At 39.5% G+C, this 21,001-nt stretch overlaps 1 protein-coding gene across 3 annotated transcripts in view; it reads right to left on the bottom strand.

Annotated features, from left to right (window-relative positions):
- Positions 1-21,001, bottom strand: part of CHST9 (carbohydrate sulfotransferase 9) — a 369,777-nt gene that overhangs the window by 222,529 nt on the left and 126,247 nt on the right. For all 3 annotated transcript variants that reach the window (XM_070050355.2, XM_051851321.3, XM_089305224.1), the window contains exon 3: positions 10,730-10,768. In XM_070050355.2, coding sequence (XP_069906456.2) covers positions 10,730-10,768 — 39 coding nt within the window. The remainder of the gene's footprint in view (positions 1-10,729; positions 10,769-21,001) is intronic.

The raw sequence follows: 21,001 nt of genomic DNA, 5'->3' as shown, positions 1-21,001 counted from the left end.
TGAATTAATTGAGGACATTTATCCCATTTTGTATTCACTTTTGCACAAGGCCTGGTCCATGAAAACATTTTATCAACCAAATGCCCTCAGATTCCTTCTCTGCCACATCTGTAGAGCCAAATGATTTGGTGTTAAGAAAATAGCTTTTATAAGCTATAAACAAGTTATGATGATAAGCATTTTCAAACGTGACTTTAATTGGATTAATGGTTCTCAAAGTGAGAACAAAACACATAGAGTATCACAAAATGTCAAAAAATTTATGGGTTTTTCAAGAATGATAGTTCACTTAAATGTATCTTTGGCAGTGTGTTCTACTTGCTAACTTCATATGTTTATGGTTGGCCACTAGTATATAACATGATAGAATATGAGGTCTTTATCATATCTGTTTTTTGAGTTTTTTGATATAGAAACTATGGCACAAAAATCATGCAAATAGGAATAGCATAGAGAAAATGGTGCTAAAATACATCTACTTGAAAATTTGCATTCAATAAATAACATATGAAAGTGAACATGTTACTCACACATAGATGGGAAATTTTATTCAGTATCTATTTAAATTTTTTTTAATCCTGAGTGACTGCATATCTAATGTGTGTTAAAAAGTTTCAAAATGGAGGTGCTATTGCTGTTTTAGAACATTTCCAAGAAGCAAAAAGCCCAGTTGAAAAGTGAGCACTAAGGGACTGAGCCTGCAAAGCAGATGTTAGACCATTTGCTAAATTTCTAATAATAAGTTTCACCTTTTGAGTTGAGAAAAAATAACATTGTTCTTCCCTACCAGTAACTTTGTCAAATTATGCAAATGAACAAACCATCTCTAATGTTAAGGATGCTCTAATGTCATAAATGAAAAGTGTGCAACTTCATTTCAGAATCTTCATTATCATTTCTATTGATAACTCTATTCTTTGTCCATTAGGGCTCTTCTTCACTTAATACTTAACTAAATTTGAAAGAGCTCTCTTTAGAAAAATTGGAACAATATATTTTTAACAGATGGTGTCTCTGCAGTCTACCACTGTAAGTCTTTAAACAACTTTTTCTCAATAGAAATCTATGAAGCACTCTTCTTTTTTCCCCAAATAAACTGTTTATTTAATAAGTACAAATTTCATAAGTACAACTTGAGGAATATAGTGATTCTTCCCAACATACCTGCCCTCCCACACCCTTCCCTCTTCTCCCATTCCCAGTACCCATCGCCATTAAGAAAAAAACCAAAACAAAACAAAACAAAAACCTGTTCCTTGACAGTCAAGACCAGGTGTGTTCAAGTCATTTTTTCTCAAAGTGTCAATTTCACTTCCACAGATTTCCTTTTAGGGAGGCACTTTTCTTTACAAGACTTTTTTTTTTTTTTTTTTTTTTTGCATTTTATGCTGTGCTGCTTTTCAATATCAAAAGTTCCATGACCTCAAAACAAATCTTTCTCCTGAGAAAATAAAAATACATCAAATTCAACACAGTTTCTATGTAAAATATATCTAACATAGCTGATTTTTACACTATTTTTGTAATGAAGAATATGCATAATTGAGAACATCAAGGTCAAACAGATAATGATATCAGGTTCTTGCTCCTTGACATTTTCCCACTTATCATTATACCATTACATAATTAAAAACTTTAAAAATATTTCTTTATTTAAAAGGTAAAGTAAGAGAAAGTGAGAGAGAGAGAGAGGGAGAGAGAGGGATTGTCCATCTGCTAGTTCATTCTCCAAATGGCCACGCTGAAGCTAGGTCTGGGTCTCTCATGTGAGTGCAGAGACCCAAGGATTGAGCCATCTTCCACTTGTTTCTCAGGGACATTAGCAAGGAGATGGATTGCAAGTGGAATAGCCAGGACTCAAACCTGTGCCCATATGGGATGCTAATGTCACAAGTGGCAGCTTAACTCATTGCACCACAATGCTGGCCCCAGTTTGAAAATTCTTTACCTGGCCAAATAGCCAAATTTAGCTTGGATTTTTTCCTGGCCATGTTGCGTGAATATGACATGAGTTTCCAAGCTTCGAGTCAAGGGGCATATGCTTTGAATTATTGTTCAAAAAGTGGCAACGAGTGATATCACATTAAACATGCTCTCTTGTGAGTTATTCTGGGCTTTTGGATAATAACATCATATATGAAACTATAGCAAGTGTTGCAATAAAAATGCAGAGTGACTCTAAATGGAAGCTGCTAAATAGACTATAGGACAATTGTATTTTATAGTCTTAGCCCCTTCAGCTAAATGTTCTATGAGTAACACAGTCCAAACTAAATTAGCCTAAGTTTTGGACTATGAGTCACTCAGTTATATGACAAAATGACAGTCTCTCTGTATGGTTGCTCCATACACACAGAGTAGAGCCATTTCAGTTAAGTAATAATGGTAACTTGAATCACAGACAAAAAAATGGAAAGATCTTAAAAATAATCCAACCAAACTCTTCATGAATTTGTTGTTAACATTCATTACAGGGATGCCCAGCCCCTGCATACCTTTATCAGAATAATCTAATTCTTTCCAGTCCTGGAGAGATTTCCTTGTTAGGAAATTATTTTTTTTTTATCTTGAGCAAAAATTTACCTCTGTGTAACCTTCATTTCAGTGCAAGAATCTTTAAACAAAGAATTAACCAAGATTAACCAAGCGAATTATGGAGTCTTCGTGGGTCCCTTTTTAGTAGCGGGATATTTGTCTATAATAGTTTATTCTAAATTCTTTGATTTCAGTCAAAATTAATACAACATCTATATAGCAGACTCATAGAAGGACAATCACTTTAAATAGCACTCTGACCTCAGAATCAGCCCTTAAGGCATTCTGGTCTGGCTGAAAAGCCCACGAGAGCATTTCATGCATGGAAAACCAAGACACTGTGGAAAAACATGTCCTACATGAAGAACCTTGGTGGGTGAGACCTCAGTGGAAAGAAGCAGTCATCAAAGAAGGAGGTACTTTTCTCTGAAGGGAGGAGAGAACTTCCATTTTGCTGATGGCTTTGTCTAATATTGACAGAGTTTGTGGATTCAAAAGGCTTCCATAGCCTAGGCAGCTCATGTCAAGAGCCTCTGGTGATCACTGACATCATACATAAGAGTGTTAATTGTTAAATTAACAACAAATTTCACTGCACTAACTTCCCATGAAGGACCTCTGTACTCAGACTTGTATTATAATTATGTCTAAATGCTTGCAAAAGATATATCATCCTTGGGTGCTTCTTTAAAGTTAATTAAGTTTTGGCCGGCGCCCCAGCTCAATAGGCTAATCCTCTGCCTTGCGGCGCCGGCACACCGGGTTCTAGTCCCGGTCGGGGCGCCGGATTCTGTCCCGGTTGCCCCTCTTCCAGGCCAGCTCTCTGCTGTGGCCAAGGAGTGCAGTGGAGGATGGCCCAAGTGCTTGGGCCCTGCACCCTATGGGAGACCAGGAGAAGCACCTGGCTCCTGCATTCGGATCAGCGCGGTGCGCCAGCCGCGGCGGCCATTGGAGGGCGAACCAACGGCAAAAGGAAGACCTTTCTCTCTGTCTCTCTCTCTCACTGTCCACTCTGCCTGTCAAAAAAAAAAAAAAAAGTTAATTAAGTTTCTAAAAAAAGAAGTGAGATTACCTTCAAGATGCAATGACTGAGGCTGGCACTGTGGTGTAGCAGGTAAAGCTGCAGCCTGCAGTGCCAACATCCCATATGGGTGCTGGTTAGAGACCCAGCTACTCCACTTCCAATCCAACTCTCTGCTATGGCCTGGGAAAGCAGTAGAAGATGGCTCATGTCCTTGGGCCCCTGCAGCTGCTTGGGAAGACCTGGAGGAAGCTCCTGGCTCCTGGCTTTGAATCGGTGCAGCTCCAGCTGTTGTGGCTAATTGGGGAGTGGATCAACTGATGGAAGACTCTCTATTTCTTTCTGCCTCTCCTTCTCTCTCTGTGTAACTCTGACTTTCAAATAAATAACATAAATCTTTAAAAAAATGATGCAATGACTTTGAACACCACTTGTCTTACTGCTGAGGAAGTTTTTTTTTTTCCTTGCAAATTGTTGAACTCTTTACTTAGTACAGAGTTGGTCTTTTGTGTATAAAGTTCATTGGAAATGGATCTTAGTGGAGAATGGGACTGGGAATGGGAGAAGGAAAGGCAGGAGAGTGAGGGTGGGTATGATGAGAAGAATCACTATATTCCTAAAGTTGTACTTATGAAATGCATGAAGCCTGTAAATAAAAGGTTTCTTTGGGGGCAAAATAAAGAAGTAGAACAGCTGTGACATGAACAAGCACTAATATAGGATGCTGGCCCTCTAGGTAGTGGCTTTACCCATTACATCACAGAGCCGGTGCCTAATTTTTTTACTTCTACGTGTCCCCCTCCCCAATAATTTATCTAAAACACTTGTATCAATGTCATTTTGGCTGTCATTTATTTACTTTATAGGCACATATAATTTTTATATGAATTCAAGCAGGATTATACATATTTTTGTATTGTCATTGATTTTGGCTTTTTCTGGGAGGGCTGGCTCCTCTCACCTCACTTTCTCTTGTGACCCATGTTGATAATGTAAGATGTACCCGTTCAAGGTGTTAAATTGAATTGTATATAGTCACATATTAATACATTTATGTTTATATATATATATCTCCATAAAATTAATGCAACCAGATGGAGTGGACTGAAAGAGTCCATGTTCTAGTACTGCTAAGGGCAGACATCACTGAAAACAGGAAGATGTGGCATGTATGACATAATCCAGCAAGTAGGACACAGAATTTGAAGAGAATGAGCAACAAATAATAGAAGTCTAGGCATCAAGTCAGAAAAAGGAATGACTGTGATGTTCTTGGTATCTTAGGCAGATGCCCTATCTAAAGACGCTGAAATTCAGGCTAGCATCTCAGGCCAGCTGTGGCAATATTTATGGCTATATTGGCAAACACTGTATTCCAGTCTTCATAATTTAGAATATATTTACACCAGTGCCACGGCTCAACAGGCTAATCCTCTGCCTAGCAGCGCTGGCACACCGGGTTCTAGTCCCGGTCGGGGCGCCGGATTCTGTCACGGTTGCCCCTCTTCCAGGCCAGCTCTCTGCTATGGCCCGGGAGTGCAGTGGAGGATGGCCCAAGTGCTTGGGCCCTGCACCCCATGGGAGACCAGGAGAAGCACCTGGCTCCTGCATTCGGATCAGTGTGGTGCGCCAGCTGCAGCGTGCCGGCCGTGGCGGCCACTGGAGGGTGAACCAACAGCAAAGGAAGACCTTTCTCTCTGTCTCTCTCTGTCACTGTCCACTCTGCCTGTCAAAAAAAAAAAATATATATTTACAAATACTGATTTCCCGATGCAATGTTGTGTCATTTGAAATGATGAAGAACCCATTTTTCCCAGATCATGTGGGCTCTCTCCATTAAATGCCCATGACTTCATTTTCTTATAGAACTCAGACCCATTGGGAAAGCTATGAATCAGATTGGGTAAATCAGCTCTGTTAGTAAAGGGAGTTTCCTCATAACCCTAGCAACTAGAGTGGCCTGTAAAAGATACGTGTTGCCTTCAAAAGATTTTCCCATAGTTGAAAAATATTTTATTAATCAAGAAACTGAATAAAATATTAAAGTAATCACATTTTGTTCTGAATGGAAAGGTAAGGCTGGTGGAATACTGGAAAGAAGTGAAGAATCCTGAATTAGAATAGGTTCTTCTGAGAAAACTGGAACAATACATATTTCAATGTATTTTGAAGAAGTGTGCAATTATGTCCCGCCTTTATCTCTAAACTTTTGTGCTACCTTCATCACATAGTATTATCTCAATTGATGCACAGAAAACATTCAATAAAATACAACTTCCCTTCATAATGAAAATCTTAAGCAAATTGGCTGTAGAAGGAATATTGCTCAAGACAATCAAGGCAATCATCACAAACCTACAGCCAGCACCTTATTGAATGGGAAAAAGTTGGAAGCATTGTCATTAAGATCCAGAAACAGACAAGGATGCCCACTTTCACACCTGCTATTCAATACAGTCCTGGTTTGGGACAGAACCATTAGGCAAGAAAAAGAAATCAAAGGGATATAAATTGGAAAGGAGAAGCCAAATTATTCCTATTTGAGCATGACACAATTTTATATATAGGGGATCCAAAAGACTTTACTAAGAGATTATTGGGACTCGTAAATGAGTTCGGTAAAGTGGCAGGATATAAAATTAACACACAGGGGTCGGTGCTGTGGCATAGTGGGCTAAGCCTCCATTTGTAGTGCCGGCATCCCATATGAGCATTGGTTCGAGTCCCGGCTGCTCCACTTCCAATCCAGCTCTTTGCTATGGCCTATAAAAGCAGTGGAAGATTGCCCAAGTGTTTGGATCTCTGCATCAGCATGGGAGACCCAGAAGAAGCTCCTGCCTCCTGGCTTTGGATTGACCCAGCTCTGGCCATAGCGGACATTTGGGGAGTGAATCAGCAGATGGAAGACCTCTCTCTCTGTCTCTCCCTCTGTCTGTCTGTAACTCTACCTCTTAAATAAATAAATCTTATAAAAATTCTAAATTATAAGACAAAAAAATGTTAAAAAAATAAAACTAACACACAAAAATCAAAAGCCTCTGTATAGATAGACAATGCCACGGCTGAGAAAGAACTTTTTTTTCAATTTTTATTTTATAAATATAAATTTCCAAAGTACAACATTTGAATTATAGTGGCTTTCCCCCCATAATCTCCCTCCCACCTGCAACCATCCCATCTCCCACTCCCTCTTGCATCCCATTCTTCATTAAGATTCATTTTCAATTATCTTTATATACAGAAGCTCAACTTAGTATATACTAAGTAAAGATTTCAACAGACTGCACCCACACAGACACACAAAGTATAGAGTACTGTTTGAGTAGTAGTTTTACCATTAATTCGCATAGTACAACACATTAAGGATAGAGATCCTACATGGGGAGTAGGTGCAACAGTGACTCCCATTATGTCCATGCTATTGAAAGCAATTTATAGATTCAATGCAACCCCAATTAAAATACCAAAGACATTCTTCTCAGATATAGAAAAAAAATGATGCTAAAATTCATCTTGAAACACAAGAGTCCCTGAATAGCTAGATCAATCTTATACAACAACAAAAAAAGCTGGAATCATCACAATACCAGATTTCAAGATATACTGTAAGGCAGTTATAATCAAAACAGCCTGGTACTGGTACTACAACAGATGTGTAGATCAATGGAATAGAATAGAACCTCCAGAAATCAACTGATGCATTTACAACCAATTTATCTTTGACAAAGTAGCTAAAATCAATCCCTGGAGCAAGCCCAGTCCCTTCAACAAACGGTGGTGGGAAAACTGGATCTCTGCACGCAGAAGTATGAAGCAAGATCCCTACCTTACACTTTACACAATAATCCACTCAAAATGGATCAAAGATCTAAATTTATGGCCTAATACCATTGAATTTCTGGAGAACACTGGGGAAACTGCAAGGCACTGGCATAGGCAAAGACTTCTTGGAAAAGACCCCAGAAGTGCAGGCAATCAAAGCCAAAATTGATAAATGGGGTTGCATCAAGCTGAGAAGCTTCGGTACTGCAAAGAACAATCAGAAAAGTGAAAAGGCAATCACAGAGTGGGAAAAATAGTCACAAACTATGAAATTGATAAAGGATTAATATCTAGTATCTATAAAGAGCTCAAGAAACTAAATGGCAACAAAACAAACAATCCAGTTAAGAAATGTGCAAAGGGGCCGGCGCCGCGGCTCACTAGGCTAATCCTCCACCTAGCGGCGCCAGCACACCGGGTTCTAGTCCCGGTCGGGGCACCGGATTCTGTCCCAGCTGCCCCTCTTCCAGGCCAGCTCTCCGCTATGGCCAGGGAGTGCAGTGGAGGATGGCCCAAGTGCTTGGGCCCTGCACCTGCGTGGGAGACCAGGAGAAGCACCTGGCTCCTGGCTTCGGATCAGCGCGGTGCGCTGGCCGCGGCACGCTGGCCGTGGTGGCCATTGGAGGGTGAACCAATGGCAAAGGAAGACCTTTCTCTCTGTCTCTCTCTCTCACTGTCCACTCTGCCTGTCAAAAAAAAAAAAAGAAAAAAAAAGAAATGTGCAAAGGAATTGATCTGGCATTTTTCAAAGGGGGAAATTGAAATGGCCAATACACACACGAAAAAAAGCTTGGGTTCACTATCCATTAGGGAAATGCAAATCAAAACCACAGTGAAGTTTCACATCACCCTGGTTAGAATGGCTTTCATACAGAAATCAACAAACAACAAATGCTGGTGAGGATGTGAGGAAAATGGTACCCTGAGATAATGTGGTGATACCTCAGAAATCTGAAAATCGATCTACCATATGAACCAGCCATCCCATTCCTAGGAATTTTCTCAAACGAAATCAGCATATGAAAGAATAATCTGTATTCCCATGTTTATTATAGATCAATTCACAATAGCTAAAATATGGAACAAACTCATATGTCCATCAACTAAAGATTGGATAAAGAAATTATTGTATATATACATTAAGGAATACTACACAGCGGTACAAACTAATGAAATCCTGTCATTTGCAACAAAATGGATGCAACTCAAAACTGTTATACTTAGTGTAATAAGACAGTCCCTAACAGACAAATACCATATGTTCTCAATGATCTGTGGTAACTAATAAAGTACCTAAAAGTTAATATACAGGAGTGAAATTGACAGTTTGAGATGTGATGATGTTTAACATCTCTTGTCTCTACTGTTGTGGAACAGTTTTTTTCTTCATACTATTTGTTGAACTCTTCACTTAATGTAGAGTTAATTTTATGAATATAAAGTTAACTAAAAATAGATCTTTGTAAAAAATAATGAGAACTGCAGAGTGTTGAGGAAGAAGGTGGGAAATCTGGCAGGAGGGAGAGTAGGGTTGGAAGTATCACTATGCTCCTGAATCTATATATATCAAATACATGAAATTTGTATTTAAATTAAATTTTGTATTCTTGATCAGGGTTTTTTTTTTTTTTTTTTTTTTTTTTTTTTTTTTTTTTTGACAGGCAGAGTGGACAGTGACAGAGAGAGACAGAGAGAAAGGTCTTCCTTCCTTTGCCATTGGTTCACCCTCCAATGGCCGCCGCGGCCGGCGCGCTGCAGCCGGCGCACCACGCTGATCCGATGGCAGGAGCCAGGAGCCAGGTGCTTTTCCTGGTGTCCCATGGGGTGCAGGGCCCAAGCACCTGGGCCATCCTCCACTGCACTCCCTGGCCACAGTAGAGGGCTGGCCTGGAAGAGGGGCAACCGGGACAGAATCCGGCGCCCTGACTGGGACTAGAACCCGATGTGCCGGAGCCGGTAGGTGGAGGATTAGCCTAGTGAGCCGCGGCACCGGCCTTGATCAGGGTTTAAAAGATCGACAAAGAGAACACAAACAATAAGATTTAACTGAAGAATTGTATGGGTCCTAAGATGCCCACATACCTGATGTTAGTGTTAGGAAGGGGGAAGAAACAGGTACTTACGCTGTTGATACAGTTATGTATTAAGGTAGATCTTTGCCTTTTATTCACTATACTGACTGTTTGGAAATACATATAATACTTCATTGACCAGACAAACATTGAAGTGAAAGAAGACAGTGTTGACAGTGATGTATCTTTATATTGGCAGATCCCACATATCATATTATTAGTGGATTGATGGGGTTTGGAAGGGTGTAGGTACGTCCACCAAATCAAATTGCTGTGTGATTATAAGCAACTTTGCACAATGTGTATTGGAAGATTGCTTCATGCAAAGATATACTTGGTAAAGGAAAAGTTATCTTAATGATTTAAAATCCAAAGCCAATAAAGGAAAACATGCGAGTGTAAAAGATTATTTATTGTTAACAAATACTGACCCCTCCCATGTGCAACAGCACAGCATTGTGCCAAAGCGTCATTTACTTCTGGATACACAGAAAACTTAGAAATGTAACCATTACTAAAATTCCCTGAAAACATAAGGATTCTTCTAAGTTAAATCATTAATGTTGCCTGAAAAATATCAATTACATAAAGTTTTTTTTAAAGATTTTATTTATTTATTTGACAGGCAGAGTTACAGACAGTGTGAGAGAGACAGAGAGAAAGGTCTTCCCTCCATTGGTTCACTCCCCAAGTAGCCGCAACAGCCGGAGTTGCACCGATTCGAAGCCAGGAGCCAGGTGCTTCCTCCCGGTCTCCCATGCAGGTGCAGGGGCCCAAGCACTCCACTGCACTCCCGGGCCACAGCAGAGCGCTGGACTGGAAGAGGAGCAACCGGGACTAGAACCCGGCGCCCATATGGGATGCCGGGGTTGCAGGCGGAGGATTAACCTGGTGTGCCACAGTGCTGGCCCCAATTTCATAGAGTTTTAAGAAAAATAATTGAGATATTTTGACATTTATAAACATAAACTGGTTGTCAACAATCTTGATGTCCATATTTCAAAATTGGTGGTTGCAAAGCTTACCTTTTAACAGATAGGTACGAAACACTTAACAACATTTCATCTTTTTCCTTTGGAAAAGACCATAGAATGGAAAGGACATACTAGATTTATGTGAAAGTGAAAAAACCAATTTCTCAGTTTATCTTAACTAATATTTATCAATTAAAGGAATCATAAACGATTTTTTTGTAAATTTTTGAATGATAAGTTATAAATTTTAAAAGGTGAAATAAAATCAGGTTATAAAGCCAGTACTAATTGGATAAAAATCTTACCTGAAGTTGCTTTTCTTTCTCTTGTCTTCTCTACTCTCCCTGAAATGAGAAGTGACAGTAAGTTACAGTGCAGGGCCATGAAACTATGTCATAACTATGATGAAAGCCAGTGTACGGCACATCCCAAACACAGCTACAATCTCAGCCATGTTCAACCAGGTTCCAGACACAGCTGAGAACAGTTGTCAGGGAAGAAAAATGTTCTCAAACCAATTATGAAAGTCAAAATAAATGAGTAGCCATTGAAAATGCTGTTGGGTTTAAAAATCTTCTTAATAACTTAGAGTCATTTACTCAACAATAAACCTATATATATATATATTCCCATAGAAAGCACTATTGGGAAAAACCTACTTGAGAAGATTACAAAAAATAGACAATATAACAAAAACTGAGATGTACCTCAAAAGGTGCAGAAGTTTAAAGACATGGGAAGACAAAGCAAATATTTTAGGAATACAAGAGTTGCTCATAAAGTTATGGAAAAAATGGTGTTTGATTTGGAACTTGAGATATATATGGGATTTGGGTAATTTGGAATAGGGAAAAGGTTGACTCCTGGCAAAGAAAATAGTATGGGCTATGGTAAAGGGGATTTGGTCAATAAGGTATGGTTTTTTTTGTTTGTTTGTTTTTTTGTTTTTTGACAGGCAGAGTTTGATAGAGAGAGAGAGACAGACAGACAGGTCTTCCTTTTCTGTTGGTTCGCCCCCCAAATGGCTGCTACGGCCGGCGCGCTACGCTGATCCAAAGCCAGGAGCCAGGTGCTTCTTCCTGGTCTCCCATATGGGTGCAGGGCCCAAGCACTTGGGCCATCCTCCACTGCCTTCCCAGGCCACAGCGGAGAGCTGGACTGGAACAGGAGCAACCAAGACAGAATCCAGCACCCCAACTGGGACTAGAACCCGGGGTGCCGGCACCTCAGGTGGAGGATTAGCCTAGTGAGCCGCAGCGCCAGCCAATAAGGTATTTTTAGAGTTTGTTTGGAATGTTGAACATCAGAGTAGTGCTCAGGAAGAAGATTATCCTGGATGCTAGGGAAGAGGTAATAATAGCATGGACTAGGTCATGGCAATGGGAATGGAGAGGACGGAATTAGTGGGTGCAAATGATAGTAGGGAGGAGGGAAAAATAAGACTCACGAGCTACAAAATATCAGTTGAGAGAAGAAGAAACAGTCAAGGTGACCTTGGACATAATGATGTAATTTGGCAAAATAGTAAAATGCGATAGGGGGTGGGGATGATGAATTCAGATTAGAATTAATGAATTTGAAGTGATTTGGGGACATGGAGCTTGTAAGAGACTGGAGTTGAAATTACAGATGCCAGTTGAGGCGCCGGATTCTGTCCCGGTTGCTCCTCTTCCAGTCCAGCTCTCTGCTGTGGCCTGGGAGTGCAGTGGAGGATGGCCTAGGTCCTTGGGCCCTGCACCTGCACGGGAGACCAGGAAGAAGCACCTGGCTCCTGGCTTCGGATTGGCGCAGCATGCGGGTCTCAATGCGCTGGCTGTAGTGGCCACTTGGGGGGTGAACCAACAGAAAAAGGAAGACCTTTTTCTCTGTCTGTCTGTCTGTCTCTCTCTCTAATGCTGCCTGTCAAAAAGAAAGAAAGAAAGAAAGAAAGAAAGAAAGAAAGAAAGAAAGAAAGAAAGAAAGAAAGAAAGAAAGAAAGGTCTCTCTTGAGGGGACAGCTGAAGTCAAGGGGATAAATGTAAATGGGGGGATAAAGGCACAGAGGAATGGGCTGAGGACACCAACCAAGACCAGCAAGACACTGTTTCCATGTTGTGAGATGGGACCATACGAAGACAAGAAGCAGAATTCCAGGGAGATCAACAGAGTGCAGAGACATACAACACAAATAAAGTTTTAGGAAGTAGGAGACAGGATTGCAGTCCACACAGTTGTCACTAGATTGTGAGAGAGCAGTTTTAGCAGAGGTAGGGTGGGGAACACATGACAGTCTGTGACAACCTGAGGTGTAAGTATTGATGAGGAAGAGGAGGCTGAGGATATGGCTCCTTGTTCATGAAATATGGCAGCGTCCACGTGAGCTGGATAGGGCAATAGCAAAATTAAGGTTCTGTTAAGCATTGGACACTTAAGTAGCGTTTAAGACTTAGATAACAAACTTTGTACTAGAGCAGTGGTGTGTTTAAATAATGCTATTGAGGAGAGAGAATTGGTTTGGCATGAGTAAGTCAGGGCCACCCTTCTGGCTGTCACTTTTCTTGCTGTCTATAAACTCACAACTGGAGCTAGTTACTGTGAGACTATGGAACACATTGAAGCTACCCTAACACTTATCTAAGTTTTCCTGCCAGTACTTCACATCCATTAAGCCCCTAGAATGTAAGATGGAAAATATACAATCTTCCCTCATGCAGTTGCCAAAAGTGTAGAATTCACTTAACTGGCACCCTGATTAATGGCCCATTTTATTCATTTGGGTGATTTCCAGAGGACTTGTTTGATGCAATTTATTTCAATGGTTCAAACAGACAAATGGCATGAGTAGTCCATTTAAAGGCCTCATTCATTACCAAGTATGACGGGGCACCTCTTCATTTAAGTTTTCTATGAGAAAGCTTCTGTTTACAATTTGGTTATACATTTAGAAGTAGTAGAGGCTTCAAATATTTTCATGAATTTAAAAAAATAGCCTTGAATTATAAAATGTTTGATGAAAACACTTCTTTAGAGAGTCTTTAACTCATATTGAAATGAGGCATAAATCCTGAAAGTTGAATGTACCTGGGATATATAGTATGCTGCAGTAACCACAGCATCCCAATGATTCCATCTTCCCTTCTGCTGACAGTCATATCCTTGTAGTGCCCACATATATTGAATTTAGACAGACTTGCATAAACCAGTAGGAATTTGCAGAGGTGATAGAGAATGATTTTTTCCAGTTGGGCCTTAAACATTTTTGGCTTTCTTTTTTTTTTAACTTTTATTTAACAAATATAAATTTCCAAAGTACAACTTTTAGATTACAGTGCCTTCTCCCCCCACATAACTTCCCTACCACCCGCAACCCTCCCATCTCCCGCTCCCTCTCCCATTCCATTCACATCAAGATTCATTCTCAATTATCTTTATATACAGAAGATCAATTTAGCATATATTAAGTAAAGATTTCAACAGTTTGCACCCACACAGAAACACAAAGTGTAAAGTACTGTTTGAGTACTAGTTACAGCATTAATTCACATTGTACAACACATTAAGGACAGAGATCCTACATAAGGTGTAAGTGCACAGTGACTCCCGTTGTTGACTTAACAAATTGACACTCTTGTTTATGGCGTCAGTAATCACCCGAGGCTCTTGTCATGAGTTTCCAAGGCTATGGAAGCCTTTTGAGTTCGCTGACTTCGATCTTATTTAGACAAGGTCATAGTCAAAGTGGAAGTTCTCTCCTCCCTTCAGAGAAAGGTACCTCCTTCTTTGATGGCCCATTCTTTCCACTGGGATCTCACTTGTAGAGATCTTTCATTTAGGTCTTTAAAAAAAGATCCCAGTGGAAAGAACGGGCCATTTTTGACTTTCATTTTGCTATCCACTTGCTATCTCTTTGGAAAAGGTCAGATAATAGGATGAAGACACTCAAGCAACCCCAGCAGAGGTAGATGTAGCATGGAACTGAGGCTGTCAGGCAATATCTAATGAGGAACAGGGGCTGCCTGTCAGCAGTCAGCAGCCAGCAGCCAGAATGAACTTAGAAGTATATGAGCAACCTAGTCATTAGCCCTAGTAAAGCTTTCAGTGGACTGCAATTGACTGCAATTCCACGGGAGACCCAGATCCAGAACCATCTAGAAAGCCACTCCAGAGTTCTTCACATAAACTGCGTGAGACGTCTAATAAAAGGTACCATTATTCTAAGCTTCTAAGTTCTGGGAAAATTGTTACATGTGTTATAAAAGCATACATCAATTCATGACTGACTTAATGGAGCATGCCCAGAGTGATGCTAAACTGTAGGCAATGACTCATTCCCCCAACTTTCTTATCTGTAAAGTGAGAATGGGAACCCACTTATCTGGAGTGTTTTGAGGGCTAGATAATTCCATATGGCTAACTAGCATAAAATTCACGTGAAACGTGGGCCCAAGGTTTCAGAAGTGAGGCTGGAAGTCAAGGTTGGTAAGGTGTCACCAGCACCTCAAACAGTATTCAGCCTCAGTGTTAAATGAAAGGATTTTGTAAACTGTGGAGTGCAACGTAAGTGTAACTTTAGTTTTACTTGCTACTATTTCTATTGCTGGGATTACTTAGATTTTTATGCTTAGTTGTAGATACATTAAATTTTAAAGTATAAAAACAAAAATAGATACATTAAAACAATATTGCATTGATGAAGGTACATAGAGATTGCACTGCTTAAATGCAGATGACCTTTTAGGTTTTGTTTGGGTTTCCTTATCTTGCTGCTTGGATGATCTTATTGTTCATCTTCACAACGTATACCTCCACAGAAAGTGATGATTCTGAGACCTACATCTCTATCTGGCCTTTAGATGTATTGGAAATCTCTGCTTGTACCTTCCACTTCACTTCAACACAAGTCCTTACCTTCAATGATTATATTCCCATAGAAAACTTTCCATCCTCACTCAGCATTGTCTCCTCAGGCACTCAAACATGAAGTCAAAGTACCATGGGCTCCTCCCGCTCACTAACCTCCTCATCTTGCCTGTTCTTTGGCCCATTACACTCGCGGTCTGTAAGGGATTTCAGATCTGTCCTCCCCATTTTCACTGCTGTTGCTATGGTTCATGAGCTTCATTATTTTCTCCTAGGATCATCTACTTTTTAAAATAGGCTCCTAACTGTTTTCCTTGATTTTTCTGTCCTTTCATTCTTATCTCTCCTAAAGCTCAAAAGCCACCTTTCTTTAATATGAAGTTTATAACCCTGCATGATTTGACTAAACACTGTCTGCTGCAATCCCTCGATCAGCATAAAGAATACTTATCCATTACACCAGAACAGATCCTCCCCCTCAACTCTCCACTAATGTTGTTTTGTCTTTCTTGTAATGTCTTGACATGTTAACCCAATTCTTCCTTTAGAGCTTAGCTCAAATGCCAGAGTTCTGTGAAGTTTTTTCCTTTAGTCCAGCTTCCCCGGCTCCCTGTACCCTGCAGAAAATAGCGAACTACTAGCTTCTTCTTTCTTCTTTCTTTTTCTATCTTTCTTCTTTCTCCTGTCTCTGCTTCCTCCTCCTCCTCCTCTTCTTCTTTTTGTTCTTCTTCTTCCTCCTCCTTCAAGATTTGCTTATTTGAAAGAGAAAATTACAAACAGAGGGAGACAGAAAGAGAGAGAGAAAGATCTCCCATCTGCTGGGTTCCTGACCCAAATGGTCACAACTGAAGCTAGGAGCCTGGAATTTCATCTGGATCTCCTGCATGGGTAGCAGGGGTCTAAGCACTTGGGCTATTTTCTGCTGCCCTCTCGGGCATTAGCACAGAGCTGGATTAGAAATTGATCAATCAGGACCTGAACCAGTGCTCTAGTGGCATGGCAGGTCAGCCTATTGTGCTGCACCATGGTGGCCCCAGCAACCTTTTTCTGCTCTTCTTTAGCCTTTCATTTTTACCTTTGCAATAGTTCTAACTCTATTGCTTGGCTCATAATTAGGTGGGGGTTGGTTTCCTCAATTGGGTTGTAGCCTTCTAAAGGGAAAGCAGCAAGTCCTACTACGTCTTTTTCTCTCCAGATGCCAAATGCCAAATACCTGCCTTGAACACAAATTCTTGAGATGGAGCTGACACAGGGACACTGTGTCACACTCCAACCCAGCTTGAAACTTTGGAAAGCATGAAGTAAATTTCAGTATTGCTAAAATTTAGTGAAAGTATAACCAAGAACAGAGCTTTTAGTAGGTATTTATATTACAACTGACAACCTAGAAAGCTATTATATTAGAAAAGTGAGCAATAAAATAACAGAGAAGCTTTTAGAATAATGAACATGCATTCTGTCCTAGTTGTGCTTTATTTTATCACAGATTCTAGTTTAAAAGCAAAGCATTAAAGTATGGTTTGCATCTTATTTCTGTTTAAACTGGATGTGACACTCCACCTGCTATGAATAAAAATAGACTGTAATCTCATAAAATTGAATTTGCAGAGTAAAACAACTCTTTCTTGTCTACAAAAATGTATTTCATTGAACACAAAAATTTCATACATCATGACTATTTATTTGTATATACTGAGAGTCTTGATATTTTAAAAAACTATTTTAGAGTTGAGGTTATTGATGCTATTCCATGGAGAAACATTAAATAAATGTACTTTTGCAGTACATTTCAGTAATTCAGTATGGAAGAAGTCTCTTAATCACAGTGATTGTTTTTGATCTTTTAAAACCACAGGTACATAAATGGCAAATTGATGATGTATCACCAGTATTGAGTAGAGGCATTTGTACTGAACTCAGAATCTCTTGTAAGTTTAAGGAAAAGAAAATTATGTGTGTGTGCATACACACATGCATATATTTTTGCTACATATATGCATATGTGCACACACACATATAGAATTTTCATGATCAGATATAGTATACCCCCATTAAAACAGAATCTCTCCTCTACTTGCTTCCATCTTTGTAGAGTAAAGTCTGACATGGAATCTTATCAAGCTTCCCTCACTGCACCACCAATTTCTCAGTAGCCAATTCTGAGTTTGAATTCACTCTCAGGCATTTTATCTGCCTGGCTCTGAGAGGTATTATTAATCACATCCTGTTGCTAGGATACCTGAGAATGTTCATTTATGTCCGATGTTTCTCTGGCAAACTGCACGATGAAGAAGGCATAGAATCATGACAAGGAAAATTACTGTGCACATGCTACTTATTTCTTTTTTAAAAAAGAGGTGATAATACAACCACAGATAATATAATGCTAACGCTCATAAATTTTTTGATGTAGTTTTGTTTCACCTAGATTTTAATGGAAAAACACTGGCAATATATTTGGATAATGAGAATCGCTAGAACTTCTGTATTTCTGGGTTAACTATGAAAAGTGGAAGGAGGTAGGGTTTTAATTCTGTATTTTTAGAGAGACTTAGAGTAGGAGTGGATTTAAGACATACTTGCTTCAAATGTTTCAATTTGCAAACAGAGTTAACTAGGTTGTAGTGCTAGTTGATTTATAAGTAAGACCTAAATCTCAGGTCACCACTTTTGCTACATCTGGCTATTTTAATGAAAGATTTATGAGCAACTAATGTTTAGAATGTGCATTTGGGTGATAAAAGTAAAAAAAAAAGCCTTTATCAATAGTTTAAAATAATGTCAGTATTATTACTGTTTGGGGTACTTTCCATCCATACCAAAGATATTCCTGCTTATGGGTTGTAATGAGAGAGAATATGAATTCATAAAATCCAACTAAATCCAAGATTTGCTTGGTTAATCTCTTCTCATAGGAAACATCACTATATAGATATAGCAAAATACACACTCACACACACACACACACACGGACTTGGGGTTAGATGGACTGACTTTTCATCTTAAACTGGGAACATGTGAGCAATGCAACACTGAGAATGAAACATAGTGTATTCTCATTACATAGTCCTTCTTGTCCTCTCCTCCCCTACTCTCCCCTCCCCTCCCCTCCCCACTCTTCCTCTCCCCTCCCCTCCCCTCCCCTCCCCTCCCCTCCCCTCCCCTCTCCTCTCCTCTCCTCTCCTCCCTTTTTCTTTCTCTTGTATGTGTATGTATACACAACACACACACACAAGGTCTACCTATTTATCTATCTCTCCATCCAATATCCTCTGATATTTCCATTGCAAACAAATAGAACTAATTTGTTTTACTTCTACTTTTGCTTCCAAGTGATATTAGCAGAGAGTACTGTTATCATGCTAATAATAGTAGCTAATGATTACTAAACAAAGTTTATGTGTCTGTCATTGTTATCAGTACATTATATGGGATTCATTCATGTATTCTTACTGTATTATGAGGCTTTACAAAATTATATCCATTTTTCAGTAACAAAATTGAGTCATATAGTTAAATAATTTTGTGAAGTCATCCAAATACTAAGTAACAAATGAGTAGTGATAGGGAAATAAAACATTTGGAGGGACAAGGAAAGGGATAAGTAGGGTTGGGATTATCCCTAAGCCACATAAAATCAGTCTGTACATTTTAAGAGCTATCCAAATACATTATTTTGTTAAAAATGTTTCTGCAGATTATTTTAATAGCCACTTACTGCTTATCAAATTATTTGAGTAACTCAGCTCCTTATTCTAACTGCTAAATATCTAATCGCAGTGTTTCAGGAGGAGAATATTGTAGAAGAACTGTGGATTTTGAATTTTTTAGTGGTTTAGTATTTATTTAGTACCTGCTATGAACTGGGAACTCTACTGACACTTAAATATTATTTATGGTGAAGAAGATGATAACCTTTTCTATCTGCCAGTGGTGAAAGCAAGCTAAGATTTTTTTTAACACATAAAACTCCAGTTAGTGAATAGGAAGACTGAACACAGAGATTTTTACCTTTTCTGAACTTGTTGGTTATGGTGGTTAAGGGAAATTTTTGTAGAGCAGCAAAGAGCTCTTAGTCATCATGGAATGCTGCACACTTAATCTCTCTAAGTCAAATTGGGGTTACTTAGAAGAAGGGGTAATAAACATAAATAAGTACTGAAAAGAGGGCTAATGTCAGTATCTTTATAACATTTAAATAAAATAAAGCATTTAATAATCATCCCTCCATGTTCTGAGAGTACAATACAAGAATGCTTACAATACTCTCACCCTGGTGCCTGGGACATAGAAAAAGTGTATTGCTGGGTGCTTCTCTATAGGAGTATTCCATGTTAGGTGGTAAGTAGCAATACTACAGTTCTTAATCTCCTCAAAATCACTGGCTTCATCTACTACAGATATTCAAAAGTTCATTCTTTGAGAATTTCTTGATATCTGTATCATCACTTCTCTCTCTGGTTCTCCCTCTTTTGGAGAAATGGTTTTCCAATTTAGTGAATTCCTTTACTCTCCTTCTCATGTGCTAACCCTTCTCAAATACGAGCTGGTTTGATGGAACACAAATTGACATGCCAAGATTCTTCCCTCTTATGAGCTAAGATCACATAAGTTTAGATCCAGAGTTTATGGTTCAAATGCTTATCCACATTTTGGATTTGCCAGCAGTTATTGAACTGCTGTCAGTAGTCTGGAGGGTCTAAACAGAAAGGAAAACCTGAGCAGGAGATCCAGGAGGTCTCCCTGCCTCGCTGTTTAAAATAAAGGACAGGATTTTCAGCCAAGCAACTTTTTTGAAATTTCAGTGGTCTCTTCATTTAAATAGACAAATTCTATCTTTACTTACAAAAGAAACAGTGCAGACAGGGATGTGAGAGGATTTAAAAGGACATATTATAAGGCAGGAACAGAGAAGCTTATCTGGGCCAATTTAAAGCCTAACTGGTCTAAAAGGTCTACATAAGACTGTGGATACTGCATAGCTTTTGTTTGGTTAATAGTATAAACAGGTCAAGGAGTTTATTTTATTATTTTTGACTAGATTCATACTTATATTGATTTACCACTGGCCTCAGCAGACACTGAGGAGGAGTCTCTGTAAAGTCCTGGAAACTGATGGCTCTCCTGCGGGTTTAGATAAACTCCACTTGCTCCTCTGTCTGTTTCTATTTGGTTAGTTGATAGGTTGCTAGGATGCCTAGGCAAAGGGAGCCATTCTGAGAACAGTGAGTACTGTGGGCTGCCACAGTGAGTACTGAGATACAAACACTGCCCCTTCAGAAACATATCGATACAGATAGATCTGGGCCTGTGAGGTTGACCATCTGCCTTGGCAGAGTCGACTCTCCATCTGCACTCCACAGCCCTGGGGGCTACCATCCGTCATAGCATGTAGAAAAGAACTGAATGCTCAAAAATTTTTCATGGGTTGATCCTTCTGCAAAGAAATAGCGAAATCAGTATGAGGAACAATTGCTTTAGGTTGTCTTGGAAATTCTCAAGTGCAGAATTTCTTCCCACTTAGATCCATCTGACAAGTGCATAATTAATGTGACAAGAAACAGTCCCTTTCAGATTCCCAAAACTGGCCTGGGTGAATTAAATCGTAGAGTAATGCTTTTGATATTCAGGATCTCATTCTGAGGCAGTCATTTCTTGGCAGAGAAGATTTTTGGAAGACCTTTAGTTGTTGAAGTCAGATTGGCAAAAGTAAATGCCCATTTATTGCCAAGTCTTAC

Source organism: Oryctolagus cuniculus, chromosome 10 (assembly GCF_051225735.1).
Source record: "Oryctolagus cuniculus isolate XC-2025 breed Fujian yellow rabbit chromosome 10, ASM5122573v1, whole genome shotgun sequence".
Classification (NCBI taxonomy): Eukaryota; Metazoa; Chordata; class Mammalia; order Lagomorpha; family Leporidae; genus Oryctolagus; species Oryctolagus cuniculus.
The sequence above is the reverse complement of the archived record's forward strand: the minus strand, read 5'-3'. Positions and strand labels throughout refer to the sequence as shown.